At 36.7% G+C, this 14,202-nt stretch overlaps 1 protein-coding gene across 1 annotated transcript in view; it reads left to right on the top strand.

Annotated features, from left to right (window-relative positions):
* Nucleotides 1-14,202, top strand: part of KIZ (kizuna centrosomal protein) — a 73,500-nt gene that overhangs the window by 39,812 nt on the left and 19,486 nt on the right. Inside the window, exons 9-10 of the mRNA XM_081950503.1 lie at nucleotides 1,215-1,365; nucleotides 2,295-2,403. Of these exons, the coding sequence (XP_081806629.1) occupies nucleotides 1,215-1,365; nucleotides 2,295-2,403 (260 nt within the window). The remainder of the gene's footprint in view (nucleotides 1-1,214; nucleotides 1,366-2,294; nucleotides 2,404-14,202) is intronic.

Consider the following 14,202-nt stretch of genomic DNA (forward strand, 5'->3'; position numbering starts at 1 on the left):
GTAACAAAATACAGGAGAGATAACTGATTACAAAATTCTAATACATTTGACTTGATACAACATTATTATTGTCTCATACTGCTAATATATAAGCTAAAGTTAAATAAATCAAGATGCTATTTCTTCTTGAACGCATTTGAGATTTAGCTGTTGAGCGTAGACTTTTGGATGAGTTTGGCTTTTTAGTCCTCCATCTATCCATGTTCCTGAATTAGTTTGAGTGCATTTTCCTATATATCGTATGTGTTTCTGTCTGAATGTTCTATATAAGAACCAGTTTCAATTCCAAGCTATTTTGCCTCTTTAAACATTTTTCAACTTTTTTAGGATAAAATATGATTTCTAGTCATTTGAATTATATATTGAATCTAAAATAATGTGTCAAAATATCTTAATGAATAAAGTTCTCGGGTATGATTGTATGTGGGAATGACCTTGGAAGACAGGAGGAAGATTGAAGCTTAGACAACATCTGATAAGAGGCAGCTGCAGATGGGGGGAAAACATGGAGAGTGTTTCAAAAGAGACCCTCTTTAGTTTACTAGTGACTAAAAAGAAAGGAGGGGAGAAATATTTTCAGTCTTGTAAGATTCTATTTAATGTAATCATACAGTAAAGATCTCACTGATGCTCCTGGTTATGCTTCTGGCCTGGACTGCCTTGTAAAGCTAATAAAAGGACTCTTGAGAAAACATCAAAAGTTACAATAAATCAATTACAGATTGCACAACTGGATTACGTTAGCTATTAAGTGAATGGTAAAACTCTGAATTCAGTTTTTGCTAAACATGGCCTTGTTGTGTGCATTGTATTTATTATATTCTGCCAAACTCAGAAGGTGAACTTTGGCAATTTACACTATAACACACCAAAAGATGGGGGGGAGGGGGGGACTACCGTAAAAGCACAAAACATCTCAATGACCAAATCAATCTAATTTTATTTTTCTATAATTAATATATATTGGGAAAAGTTATTTGAATGAAAACAATATAGTTTAATAAAAGAAGCAAAGATAAAGTCCAATAAGAAATCAAAAATATTAAAATTAAAAAAGTCTGTGATCTCAAATAATTGATTCCATCCCCCTGGGCTGATAAAAGCAGAAAGAAAAAAGTTATTCCATATTTCACCTCTATATACACAATATCTCATGCCAATCTAGCTGTTTTTTTGAGCATTTTAAATGAAAACTTATTTTCTGTTTTGTCTAGATCTAAATTGACATCTTATTTTACTAAGATTTGGGAACGTTTAAGCAAACATATCTTATTCTTGCAAAAGTACCACATTTTACTCAGACAAGAAGTGAAAGACATGTTTGGTACCCTGTTGATTTTGGAGACTCATAAACAAGAAAGCGCGGTCAGTATGTTACCTAACTTCCTGCGTATTTGGGTAATGCCAGGGAATGACACTTGGTGAATGATTTTCAGATGAAGGAATTACAGGTATATCTCTGTGTGTACTGTAGAGCAGTAATTTTACATATAGAGCACGTAATGTGCTTACTGAAAACGCTTTTTTGGTATCTAACTGCTGATTTTTTTCTGAAACCTGAATGTCCTGATTGACATTTGATGAGTTCTCCTTCTATTCCTTCATCTAAGTCATTAATGAAGATATTTTCAGAAATTCATTTTGAGTGGGATATGATATGTTATATGGTAAGTACATTACTGGGGCAAAAGGAGCCAGATTTTGAGAGATTTATATCAGGCAACGTTGTTCTTGTCCTCATTGTTTAAAAAAATGCCATACAACTGCCCAAGTTATCATGTTAATGGCATTGATTAAACAGTTGCTTTTTTCATACAGGCACATTGGTCAGTAGATGAGTTTGTTATGAAATAAATAAAACAATGTGCTCAAGTCACTCCTTTTATTTATCAATAAGATCTTTATAATCTTCAGTGGAGTTCTTGATGCTCTCTTAGGTTGTTTCTTTGTTTATTTGAAGATACTGCTTCCCAATATTGAGGAATGGATTCTAAGGCATGCTTTGACAAACAATTTGCATAGGCCTAAAACTAATGAATTTTGTTCATATAAGGTCTTTGATGAGCAATTGATCTGAGGGACTTGTATACTTTCTAAAAGAGCAATAATAATGCGATCTCAATTTTCAGAATTCTTCTACACATACGAAAAAAATGCAATGTGCATTAGTTAATTAGTTTCAAAATATGTTAAGGCAGGAGCTGAGAGACACTCATTTCAAAATTTGCATTTACTATTATAATTCTGCAAAAATAGAATATTTTTTAAAATACTGTTTTATTTCTTTTGTTTAGACTTCTCCAGTGTTGAAAGACTTCGTAGAAGATTGTGAAGACAGATCATTTTCCTGTAGCAATAAAACCTCCTATAATTCACAAGCGAAAAATAGCCCAGAAAAGCAAGGTAAACATTCAGAATATAGAAAGAACAGAAAATAATATTTTGTAAAATGTGTTATATATATTTTTGCATAGAAACATTGAAGAACAAAGACTTAGAAATATATTTATAATTTGTCAACAAAGAAGAATCCGAATAATCCCCGTTTTAGAAGGAAAGATTCTTACTTAGAAAAGTGTTTGTTGGATTTTATGATAAATTTATCTGCTGAAGGGAAAAAAATATAAATAATTTTTATTAAGCTTTTTACAAAACAAAACATAAAAACCACATTCTACATCCATTCTTCGCATTCCTAAGACATTGGTATATCCTATTTTGTTTATCGTCATGTATACTTTCCATTCATTTTACATTTGCTATTTCCTTTTTACGTTTATAATTCCTATAACCGAATGTTGTGTGTGTGTGTGTGTGTGTGTGCGTGTGTGTGTGCGTGCGTGTGTGTGTGTGTAGGATTGAGATTGTCTTGGCATCGTTTCGGCAAGATCTCACTTGCCATCTTCAGGCTTGGGCTTAAAATGCGATCGGAGCTGCTGTCTTTCTGTAAATCTTGGGAGGGGATGGGGTGTTGGCTTTGTTTCAGTAAGTGGAATGATTGGTTGTGTGGTTGTATCATGATTGGTAGATTGGTGCTGATTGGTGCTGGCTGTGTGTGCATTGTTGTTTTGTATTGTAACGGCCTGGGTGGTGGGTGGTTTTCGTTTGTTGACTAGGGCTGGTTTTCAGATGTTTGGTAGGCGGGACGTATCATCACGTTTATTCATGTTGTGGGGGTGTTTATTTCAATGGCTTCCATAATTATTCTCTTGTTGAGGTGTTCTGTTTTGGAGATTAACCTGGCTCCTTCAAAGTTGATTTCATGTCCTGTAGTTTTAAGGTGCTGGAAAAGGGAGGAAGTTTTTTCTTTTTTTCTTACTGCGTTCTTGTGTTCTGTGATGTGTGCATTTATTCTCTTGTTTGTTTGTCCTATATATGTTGCCGGGCAGATTTTGCATGGTATTTCATAGACTCCTTGGTTTTCTAGCTGGATTTTGTCTTTGGGGTTTCTTAAGATGTTGACTATTTTTTGGTCAGTGGTGAAGGCTGTCTTGATATTGTGCTTGTGGAGAATTTTGCTGATTTTATCTGTGGTGCCTTTGATGTAAGGGAGGAGGGCGAAGCCATTGGGTTTTTTGTAGCTCCCTAGGACACACCATCTACCAGAAAAAAACACACACCAACCGCTACTTAAATGCACAATCCCATCACCACCCTGCACAGATCAACTCTGTAGCCAAGACCTTCATCTCCAGAACTAAACGCCTAGCCGACAAAGACCACCTGAAAACTGAATTACACAAACTCACAAATGTATTAATCTCCAACGGATTCCAAAGAAAAACAATCACCAACCTAATCCAAAAGGAGGCTCCCCCCCAAAACCAAGACACAGAACAGGACAATGGCATCACCCTCCTCCCTTACATCAAAGGGAGTGAATATATATATTCATTCTACTTTCATTCATTGTTCCTGTTCTCTAACCAATAATACCATTTATCCCATACCGTATGATATTCTTTATCTTCTTTATCTTGCAGTTTAAAAGTTAATTTGACCATTTCCGTGCAGTCCATTACTTTTTTAATTATTATATTTTCGGAAGGTATGCTGTCTAATTTCCAATTTTGAGCTTATGTTATTCTTGCTGCTGTCAGTATAATGCATTATAATATAATTGATTTCCTTTGCAAACGTTCCGAAATAATTTTAGAAGTGGAAGGTTGTGACATGCTCAGCAAAGGCCATAAGAAACAAGCCATTAGAAAGTATAAGTAGTCCTCGACTTACAGCCAAAAAGGGGACAGGAACTTCCATTGCTAAGCAGTGCTGTTGTTAAGTGAGTCTTGCCCCATTTTATGACCTTTTTTACTGCAGTTGTTAAGCAAAACACACAATCATCACACATCATCCAGCTTCCACCATTGACTTTGCTTGTTGGAAACCTCTGAAAGAATCTCAAATGGTGATTACATGACTCTGGGACCTGCAACTGTTGTAAACATATATAGGTTGCTAAGCACCCAAATTTTGATCATGTGACCAAGGGACACTTCGTTGATTGTAAATGCGAGAACCAGTTGTAAATCACTTTTTTCAACACTCTCGTAGCTTCAAATAACAAATGTAGTTTGTTAAACAAATGATCATAAACCGAGGACTATCTGTAGATTTCTTTTACTTATAAGCAATCATACTTCATTAATTTTAGTAGAATTTTATCATTTTAAGAGCACGGGTGGTGCAGTGTTTAGAATGCAGTATTGCAGCCCAACTCTGTGCACAGTCTAGAATTTGATCCTGACCAGCTCAAGGTTGACTCAGCCTTCCATCCTTCCAAGGTCAATAAAATGAAAACTATGGAATAGTATATAAGTCTAAATGCTATTGCTTTCGCTATTGCTATCATTAAAAGAGAGGCAGTGATGTAAATAATTATATAGATTTAGTTTGTGTGTATATCTGTGCCTGTGCCTTTGTGTATTCTCTTGGGATTAATAGCAAAGTTGGTTAAGTTTGCTGGCAAGTTTTTGCTTACTTTAAATACAGAGGCCCAAGATACAGTTGCTGTTTTCTTTGGCAAATAAATAGAGAGAGTAACAGCGTATTTTACTAAAGTTCACAGTAGGATCCTTTGTAAAGAACTTTAATGGACAGTTTAGATCAATAAACAAGAGATAACAAAAATGAAAAAGTAAAGGAAATAGGACTTGAAAAGAAAACAAAGTAGTCTGATCACTGTGAGTTTGAAATGTGTTTCATTATTGTTTGTGTTCACATATCAAAAATCACAAGCTGTTTTGAAGATGAGAGTAACAAAAAAAAAACTTCCTAGAAAAGATTGATATTACAGGTAAAAGTAATGGGTATATAATAGGCTCAAATGTGGTGTTTACCTTTATTATACAATAAAACATTGCATTCCAATGGCTTGTGATTTATCCTCATTCTGTATAAATCCAGCTACTACATTCTAGGTTCAGACATAAATTGCAAGAACATAATGTCCAAGCTTATGTCATGCCCGCTTTAAGTCTTTGTAATGATGTTATATGTTTTAAACCTTGTGAATATCTATCATTTTAGCCTTTAAGGTCTTGATATTGGTCTTACAAAGGTCAGTCGCCATGGGGAAGAATCAGTAATTATATGGCAAACTACACACGTTTCTGATTTGATTCTTTTATTTTCAGCGGTAATTGAACATGTATCATTAGAGTAAGAGCACAGGAAAATGTGCCAGGCAAAAGCAGGATTTCTGCCTCAGAAAACATTTTGATAATTTAAAATATTTTGCAATAAGATCTTATCAGAACCTGTTACAGTCTCTTTCTGGTAATTGCATTATGTTTTTTAAACATAATGTGAAATTTAGCATGGCAGGTTTTTCTTCTTTTATGTGTTCAAATAAGTTTGTAGTGTATATTAGCACCTGTAACAAATGCAGATCTGTAGTCAACATTTTACAATCCTTTTTTAAAAAAGAAACAAACTGCACACACAAATATAGAAATATATAACTGTGTGTCAAAAAGTAGCATAAAATTGAATGATAAATGTGAAAAGCTATTGGGTTTTTTAATATGAAAAGTGCTTTAATATTTTATGTATATTTCTGTTTTAGCTTTAAAAAAAAATCTAGTTAGACAAGTTCTATTGCATGGTATATCTTTGGAACAGGAATAAAAGCTTATCTTATTTTGAATAGAAGGTAGCTTTCTGGAGGGCTAAGATGTCCATTTGCTCCTACATCTATTAAGTATTTTATATCCACATGTACACATAAACTATAGGCTTTTTTCTTAATTTGGCCTCACTAAACACAAATCGGCATTAAAATTAATACTGGAGTCCCACATTACATTAAGCCAGCGGTTCTCAAATAGTGGGGCGCGCCCCCCTGGGGGGGCACGAGGCTCCGTAAAGGGGGGCGCGAAGGCTCCCTTTCCATCTGGGTGCAACGGCGGCGAAGGCGTGGGCGAGGCATAATATATGCCGCCTGGAAGTGGCAGCACTTCGGACTGTGGATTTTCATTGGAGCCGCGGGCTGGAGCTGTGCAAGAAGCCTGCTCGGGCGGGGGTGGGAGGGAGGGAAGCATGGGACCGCCCGTCTTCGCCACCGCGTAGCTCGCCTTCCCGCTAGCAGCTCCACCGCCAGCATTCCGTCTGGAAGCTCCACCGCAACAGCCGCTGTTGGGGAAGGGACAAAGGGGCGGCGGTCGCCCGATCTTGCCACCGCCACCCCTTCGCCCCTGGTAACGGCGACTGTTGTGCTGCTGCTTCCAGCTGGGATGCTGGAGGAGCTGCTGGCAGGGAGGGAGGGAAGAAGGGCAGAAGGGAGGTGGAAGGAAGGAAAGAAAAGCAGACACGCCGGAGGGAAAGAGGAAAGAAGGAAAGCAGGCAGGAAGGAGGCAGAAGGAAGGAGGGAAGAATGGAACTGGAAGGGAGGCAGGGAAGGAGGGAGGGAGAAAGGAAGGATAGGAGGATAGGGAAAGAGGAAAGAAGGCAGGCAGGCAGAAGGGAGGGAGGTGCAAGGAAGGAAGGAAGCATAGATAAGCAGGAGGGAAAGAAGGCAGGCAGGCAGGAGGAAAGAGGAAGGAGGGAACTGGAAGGGAGGCAGGGAAGGAGGGAGGGAGAAAGGAAGGATAGGAGGATAGGGAAAGAGGAAAGAAGGCAGGCAGGCAGAAGGGAGGGAGGTGCAAGGAAGGAAGGAAGCATAGATAAGCAGGAGGGAAAGAAGGCAGGCAGGCAGGGGGAAAGAGGAAGGAGGGAACTGGAAGGGAGGCAGGAAGGAAGGGAAGGAGGAAGGGAGGGTGGAAGGAAGGATAGACAAGTAAGAGGGAAAGAGGAAAGAAAGCATGTGACTACGGTGGGAGACGAGGAAAGACCAGTGTGCTATGTTATGCAGAGGTGTACTTATAACAATTTTATGGACAAATGATACTATTTACAGTCGCGCGGGGGGGGGGGGGGCGAAATGTTTTCTTCTTCCTAGGGGGGGCATGACAGAAAATAATTGAGAAGCACTGCATTAAGCTATAAGTTGTTTAACCATAATTTATTAAATACACATTTGGCTGGGATTGAAAAACATGCAATCTTCAATGTAAGATGATGATGTTGACGACGACGACGACGATGAATAAAAATAGTTTATTAGCTATGGCATAGAACAACATGCAGTTAATGAACTTCCTTCAAGGTTTTGAGGGTTGGAATAGAAACCAATTCTGGGACACTCAAGGATGGTCACCTAAACCATTTTAAAATGACAACTTCAAGTAGCAGTGGAAAAAAGCAAAACGTTTATAGTGTGCTCAGAAGTGAAAACAGAAAACAGGCAGGAAGAGAAACCAGTAGAACAAGGTAAGTTTGTTTTTTCTGAAATCATAGTGAGGAAAAAATAAATCCCAAGAATAGAAAGTAGTAGTCATTGTGATCAGGAATAAAATGAAACCCAACATTCACTGAATGGCACTTTGACCACTCAAGATTTTGCTGCAGACCAAAGGGACCTTTTGAATCTCAAACAACTACTGTATTTTTTGGAGTATAAGATGCACCAAGGTTTTGAAGAGGCAATTTTTTTAAAAAGTAGGTAAGTAGATAGAGGGATAGAGAGAGAGAAATACAGTAGATAGGTAGGGAGAGAGAGTAGGTAGGTAGAGGGATAGAGAGAGAGAAAGAGAGAGAGAGAAATATAGTAGATAGGGAGAGAGAGAGAGTAGGTAGGTAGGTAGGTAGGGATTGAGAGAGAGAGAAATACAGTAGGTAGGGAGAGAGAGTAGTTAGGTAGGTAGAGGGATAGAGAGAGAGAGAGAAATACAGTAGGTAGGGAGAGAGAGTGTGTGTAGGTAGGTAGGGAGAGGGATAGAGAAATAGAAATAGAAAGAGAAATACAGTAGGTATGTAGGCAGAGAGCGAGTAGGTAGGTAGGTAGAAGAAGGAAACTTTGTTTCTGCTGGCACAGCACTTGATCAATGTAATTCTCATCAGTTAAAGAGCCTTCCAAAAGGAAAAAAAAGTTTTTGCACTCTGCAAACCTCCGAAAAACGGCCCATTTTTTTTCAAATAAAAGGCATGAAATAGCCTTGGGAGGGCTTGCAGAGTGCTCCGGGGGGGGGGGGGAGCAAAAAAAGAGCAAAAACCACCCTGTTTTTTGCGAAAATGGGCCTGGTTTTTGCCAAAAAAATCCATGCATAGCCTTATGGAGGCTTAAACAGTGCTGCTGGGGGCTGGGGGGACAAAAAACGGCCCATTCTTTGCTCATTTCTGCCCTCCCCAGGCCCCAGAAGCTCTCTGAAAGCCTTCATAAGGGTATGCAGGGCCATTTTAGTGAAGGGGGCGGGGCTTCGGGAGGCAAAAAATGCTGTATTCAGTGTATAAGACACACCCAGATTTTCAGCCTCTTTTTTGAGGAAAAATAGGTGCGTCTTATACTCCAAAAAATATGGTACTTATACCAAATGTTGCTGACAGAAACAAAGTACATGCCTCTTCAGTAAGAGGCCAAGAGGGCAGCAGTGATGCTAATGCTACCTTGGGCTTTCTTTTGTTTTCTACAGACAGAGCTCATTTTAATAAATCTATGCTGTTGGGGGTTTTGTAAATAGACCAGCCACCTGGTTCATTTCCAAGGGAAAGTGATAAGAGAATCTGATTATTTAATTATAAAACAAATGTGGGGTGCAAATCCAACAAGAGTAGCTCTACTCTTTGATTTAGGATTAAATACATCCCCCAGCACATTGGCTTTTTCAACTAAGGAACAGAATGAGTGGTTAGATGATTAATAATTGTGGCCAACCTCACTTAAAAAGAAAAATTTGGATTCTTGAAGCATCAGATCTCTGTCACTGCTGATTTGCAAGCAATGCTGCTCTAGAACCTAGAATAGATTGCTCAAAGCTTTTAGAGGCAGATGCTTGATAGAACAATCAGTCTCGGCTCATTTTAACTTGCTCTTTAAAGGGTATGGGGAGGAATTAGTGCTCTGTGATGTCATGCTGACCTCATGACTGCAGTAATGTCTTCAAACAGCACTGTCTCAACAGTTCTTGAAACGCTGCCCCCTATAGTTTGTTATATCCACAGGGACACGTTTCCTTTCTTTTCCTTAGAGGTTATAGACAGAATAGTACATTTCACATGGATTCTGTGAAAATGTACTCTCTATAATCACCCTTTTTTGTAAAACATGATTTGTTGGATCTTCTAGACAAGTTGTTAATAGCAATAGCAATAACAGACTTATATACTGCTTCACAGTGCTTTACAGCCCTCTCTAAGCAGTTTACAGAGTCAGCATATTGCCTCCAACAATCTGGGTCCTTATTTTATCAACCTTTATCAACCTCGGAAGAATGAAAGGCTGAGTCAACCTTGAGCTGATGAGAATTGAATTGCCGAACTGCTGGCAGCCAGCAATCAGCAGAAGTATCCTGCAGTACTGCACTCTAACCACTGAGCCACCACGGCTCTTAAAAATGAAATATGGAACAATCAAGTATCCGACATAGAGTGAACTTAGCTTTCTTTCTAATTCTGTCAAGATGCAATTTAAAACATGTCTATAAAATGTCATGAAAGTTCCCGTTTTTCCTCTGATTATGGAAGATATTGACAAGAAAGATCAGAACAGTCAGATGGTTCTACTGACTGAGTGAGGGTAATGCATGAACAAAATATAATAGAAAAACATGCTATTTCTTGAAATTTCACTGAAGTTTGTGCTACCTGCCTACTTTTTCTAACCACACCTGTAACAATGGCAGCTATAGAGAGATCACTCTCTACATTTAAATTTATGCAAAAACATATGTGAAAGCAACTTTCTCAGGCATGACAAATCAGTTGGTCATTCTCAACTGAGAATGAATGTATCATATTCCAAAGATAATAAGTGTAGCTGCTAAGGAAAGAAAAGCAGATGAGTGAACCTTTACAACTCTGCACACTGCCAAGGATGATGATGTCAGGGCCCAATCACTTACCCACCTAGGTTGTACAAGATGTGCTGGCTCTGAGGTCATAATAAGAAACATGGAACATGGTTGCTTTGGCTAGCAAATGACACAACTCAGAGAGGATAGAGAGAAAAGTGACAAGCAACAGCTTTATGCCATTGCCTGAAAGGTACATCACTGTGCTATGGTTTGATTTTTAAAGATTTTGCTTGGCTTGTTGACTTGATATGCTACTTATTATTACTTGATGAATGTTCTTGGTCTCAGTCTGCATTTGAAAATGTAAAACCAATTGCTTTGATTTGGTTTGTGGCTGATATATCTTTATCCTCTGCATACATGCTCTGAGTCTCAGTTTGTATCATTTTGAGGCCCATTCCATTCTAGCTACAGTGTCTCCCAATGTACAGATAATTCAGTTATGTGTTATGGAAAACTAGCAACTCAGGTCAGTTGTGTTTGTGTAGATTGCTACAAGAATTGGAAAAAGCACTATACTGTAATGTAGTTTAGCAGTGATATTACTTAAAATAACTCTTGAGGACAGTATTTTTGTGTTCAAAGCTGAATATTAATGATTTGAAAGGCATTTTAAAATATAGGTTAAAATTTTTGAAATACACTTGTGTATTAAATGTGAAAAACAAATTTAAGTTTCAAGTGAAAATGGCCTTTTGAAGGGATTTAAGAGAGAAAATTAAGAACAGAATTATATACTCGAATATGTTGTCATTCTTTCGGCTATTGATATTTTAATTTTTACTGTAGTTTTTTAAAAAACTGAATATGCTAACATTAACATGTAAGTAGTCATTTTTTTATAATTTTATTTCATAGCTTGAAGTTAATTTTTTAAAACTGGAGTATCTAAATTTTTTGATAAACATAAAGAAACTTGCACATTCAAAAAGAACTTGGAGCAGTGATAATGTTTTCTCACATGCCAGATGTGTGGAAGAAATGTGTATAAAACCTTTGTGTGTATGCTATGTGTTTAAGAGAAAGCAAACATATATCTTTTTATAGATATGACATAGCAATCTCATACATTTTAATCAGGCTTTTCAATCAGGAATAATCAAAGAAGTTGGATGATGAAACTTCTCATGCCTGTAGTATAAAATAGTAACAATATTTTTTAAAATTATTTTCATGTAAGAAATAAACGGAATGTGCACCTCTTTGATTTGATTATTTCTACACAAAAGACATATGTTGTCTCTTAAATGTCAATTACTGGAGTATAAATTATTTGGAAGAACTGATAGCTAAGTACTTGTACTGCTCTATCAATTAATATGTTTGGTCACTTAATCACTTAATGGAATTTCCCCTTCCTACAATGTTTGAAATTATTATTGTTAAGAAGTGGCAGTACTAGAACTGATTTTTTCACTGTTTTCAGTGCATGATAATTATAAGCAAAGCTCTTACTCTAAGATGCATTCATAATTAAAAGTAAGAATGTTAAATTATTGTTAGCAGAAGAATTTCTGCTGCTTGTTCACGCTTAGGAAAAGGTAATACTGTACTGTAAAAGAAGCCTTCATGATTTCAAGGAATATTGGATGCTCAAAGGAAAGAATTACTGTGTTTGTGGTAGCCATGTCTAAATTTTGAACGAGTAATGCAGACAATTTCTTTATATCATTGTGAAGGTAAAATTCCTTGTATCCACTTCAACTGTAGCACCACCTAGCGTCTGACAATCATATCTTATCATTTTGGAAAAAAAGTTTACATTTAGATAAGGTAGACCAGATCAGAAAACAAATTCCATAGAAAGACTATAACTACACTTTATTGAAATAGCAATATGTAGCCCCTCTCAGTAAAATGTACATATAGTCCTTGACTTACAACAGTTCACTTAGTGACCATTAGAAATTACAATGGCAGTGAAAAAAGTGACTGATGACTATTTTCACACTTATGACCGTTGCAGCATCCCCATGGTCACATAATTTACTTTCAGATGCTTGACAATTGACTCACATTTATGACAGTTGCAGTGCTCCATGGTCATGTGATCCCTTTTTGCAACCTTCTGACAAGCAAAGTTAATGGGGAAACCAGACTCAATTAACAGCCGTGATACTGCATTTATTCACTTAACAAATGTGGCAAGAAAAGTTGTAAAATGGGACAAAGCTCACTTAACAAATTTCTCACTTAGCAACATAAATTTTGGGCTCTATTGTGGTTGTAAGTTGAGGACTACCTGTAATAGTCTTCCTGTAAAAATCTGTTTTCTAATCTAGTCTATCTTGAAGTGCTGACACCACTTTGGATGAATAGGCAGATTCAAGAGTATTAGAAAGATCATACTTTTGTATACTACTAATGAGTGATTGGGATGTACTAGAGGAGCAGACACTGGAATCCTGCGAAAACATGGATTGAATAGTTTTGCAAAAATATTTTTTTATTGCCAGTGCCTTTGGCTTCAAGCAGAATGAATGCAGCTTGAAGGATCTTGCTTGATAACAATCATGAATGTAATAGGAAACAAAAGATGAAGAAGTGAAATTTAGTCAGCCAGGGCATTACAGATTGTGAAATAGTTATGTGCTGGCTAAAGCAAAAAAATTAAATAGAGTAAGTGCAAAGGTTTGTTATAGAGAATATGCAGTTAAAAATCTAAGATCAATATAATGATAAAATGAACATTTTTGAATAATGAAATATAAAAAGCTGTAAACCAACTGCCAAAGAGGAAAAACGTATAAAATAGCAACAACTTTAATGGTGAAGGGAGAGATAATGCAATTTGATTTGTTACTATTTGTTACTATTCTCATTTTGTTTTATAAAAGAGAATTTGCTCATGGTCGCAATTTGTTAAAAGATAGTCTATGGGTGGGTGCAATTTCCGTATCCTTTATTATATAACTATCTTTTTTAGCATTTCGCACCTTCCTCGCTTTCTATATTTCAGGATGGGAAATAGTATGGAGGTAATATTTTTAAGTAGTATCGCTACTATCGTTATGGTAGAATCTTTCCCCCAAGAAATTGTTGGAGAGGTATATATCCATTGAGGAGTTCAGAGAAATTATCCAACCAATGGTATCTCCCCTGCCATATAAGTATGTCACCCAATATCTTTGCCCATAAGAATTTCAAAAAGGCATTTGTGCTAACCTCTAATTTTAATTGCAAGGTCTATCTGCCTGGAGACATGGAAGCAATGGCTGATTTTAGTGACAAACTTATGAGAAGTCATTTTTCCTGTAGATCAGAGGAGGAGATATTTTTGTAAATTCTTTTTATTTTATTTCCTCTCTGAATATTCAATTTTCTGGTTATCTAAGCACCTTCAGCTTTACAAAATGCCTTAAAGCTAGGATCTGATTTGAATCTTAGCTTGAATGCCTACATTTTGAAAAGTTTAAGAAATATAATAAAGGATCATTTATTCAATGAGCTCTCCCCCCCCCCCCCTATTTTGACCATCAACTTTTAAATTATTAGTTTTCCTTTCTTGACTCACCCTTTTGGCACAAGCAAAAATTTGATAAATATTTACTGTTTAAAATAAAATTTCATTTAGTTTTATTTAATTTTAATGACTTTTTAAAACTAACTGTGCTACTAACTGCATGTAATATAGTGAAAGGAAATAATTTTTACAATATGTTTCTTTAGTGAAACTTTGGATAATTAGAAAGTTATTCTAATATATATGGGATGGGCAGAAATTGGATTGTTTAACTAGATATACCTTTTATATATATCTTCTGCTGTTGGCAATCAAAAAATTATTAATTTTAATGTATAGCGAGGGAATTAG

The sequence above is a fragment of the Natrix helvetica genome, assembly GCF_964273705.1.
Source record: "Natrix helvetica genome assembly, chromosome: 4".
Lineage (NCBI taxonomy): Eukaryota > Metazoa > Chordata > Lepidosauria > Squamata > Natricidae > Natrix > Natrix helvetica.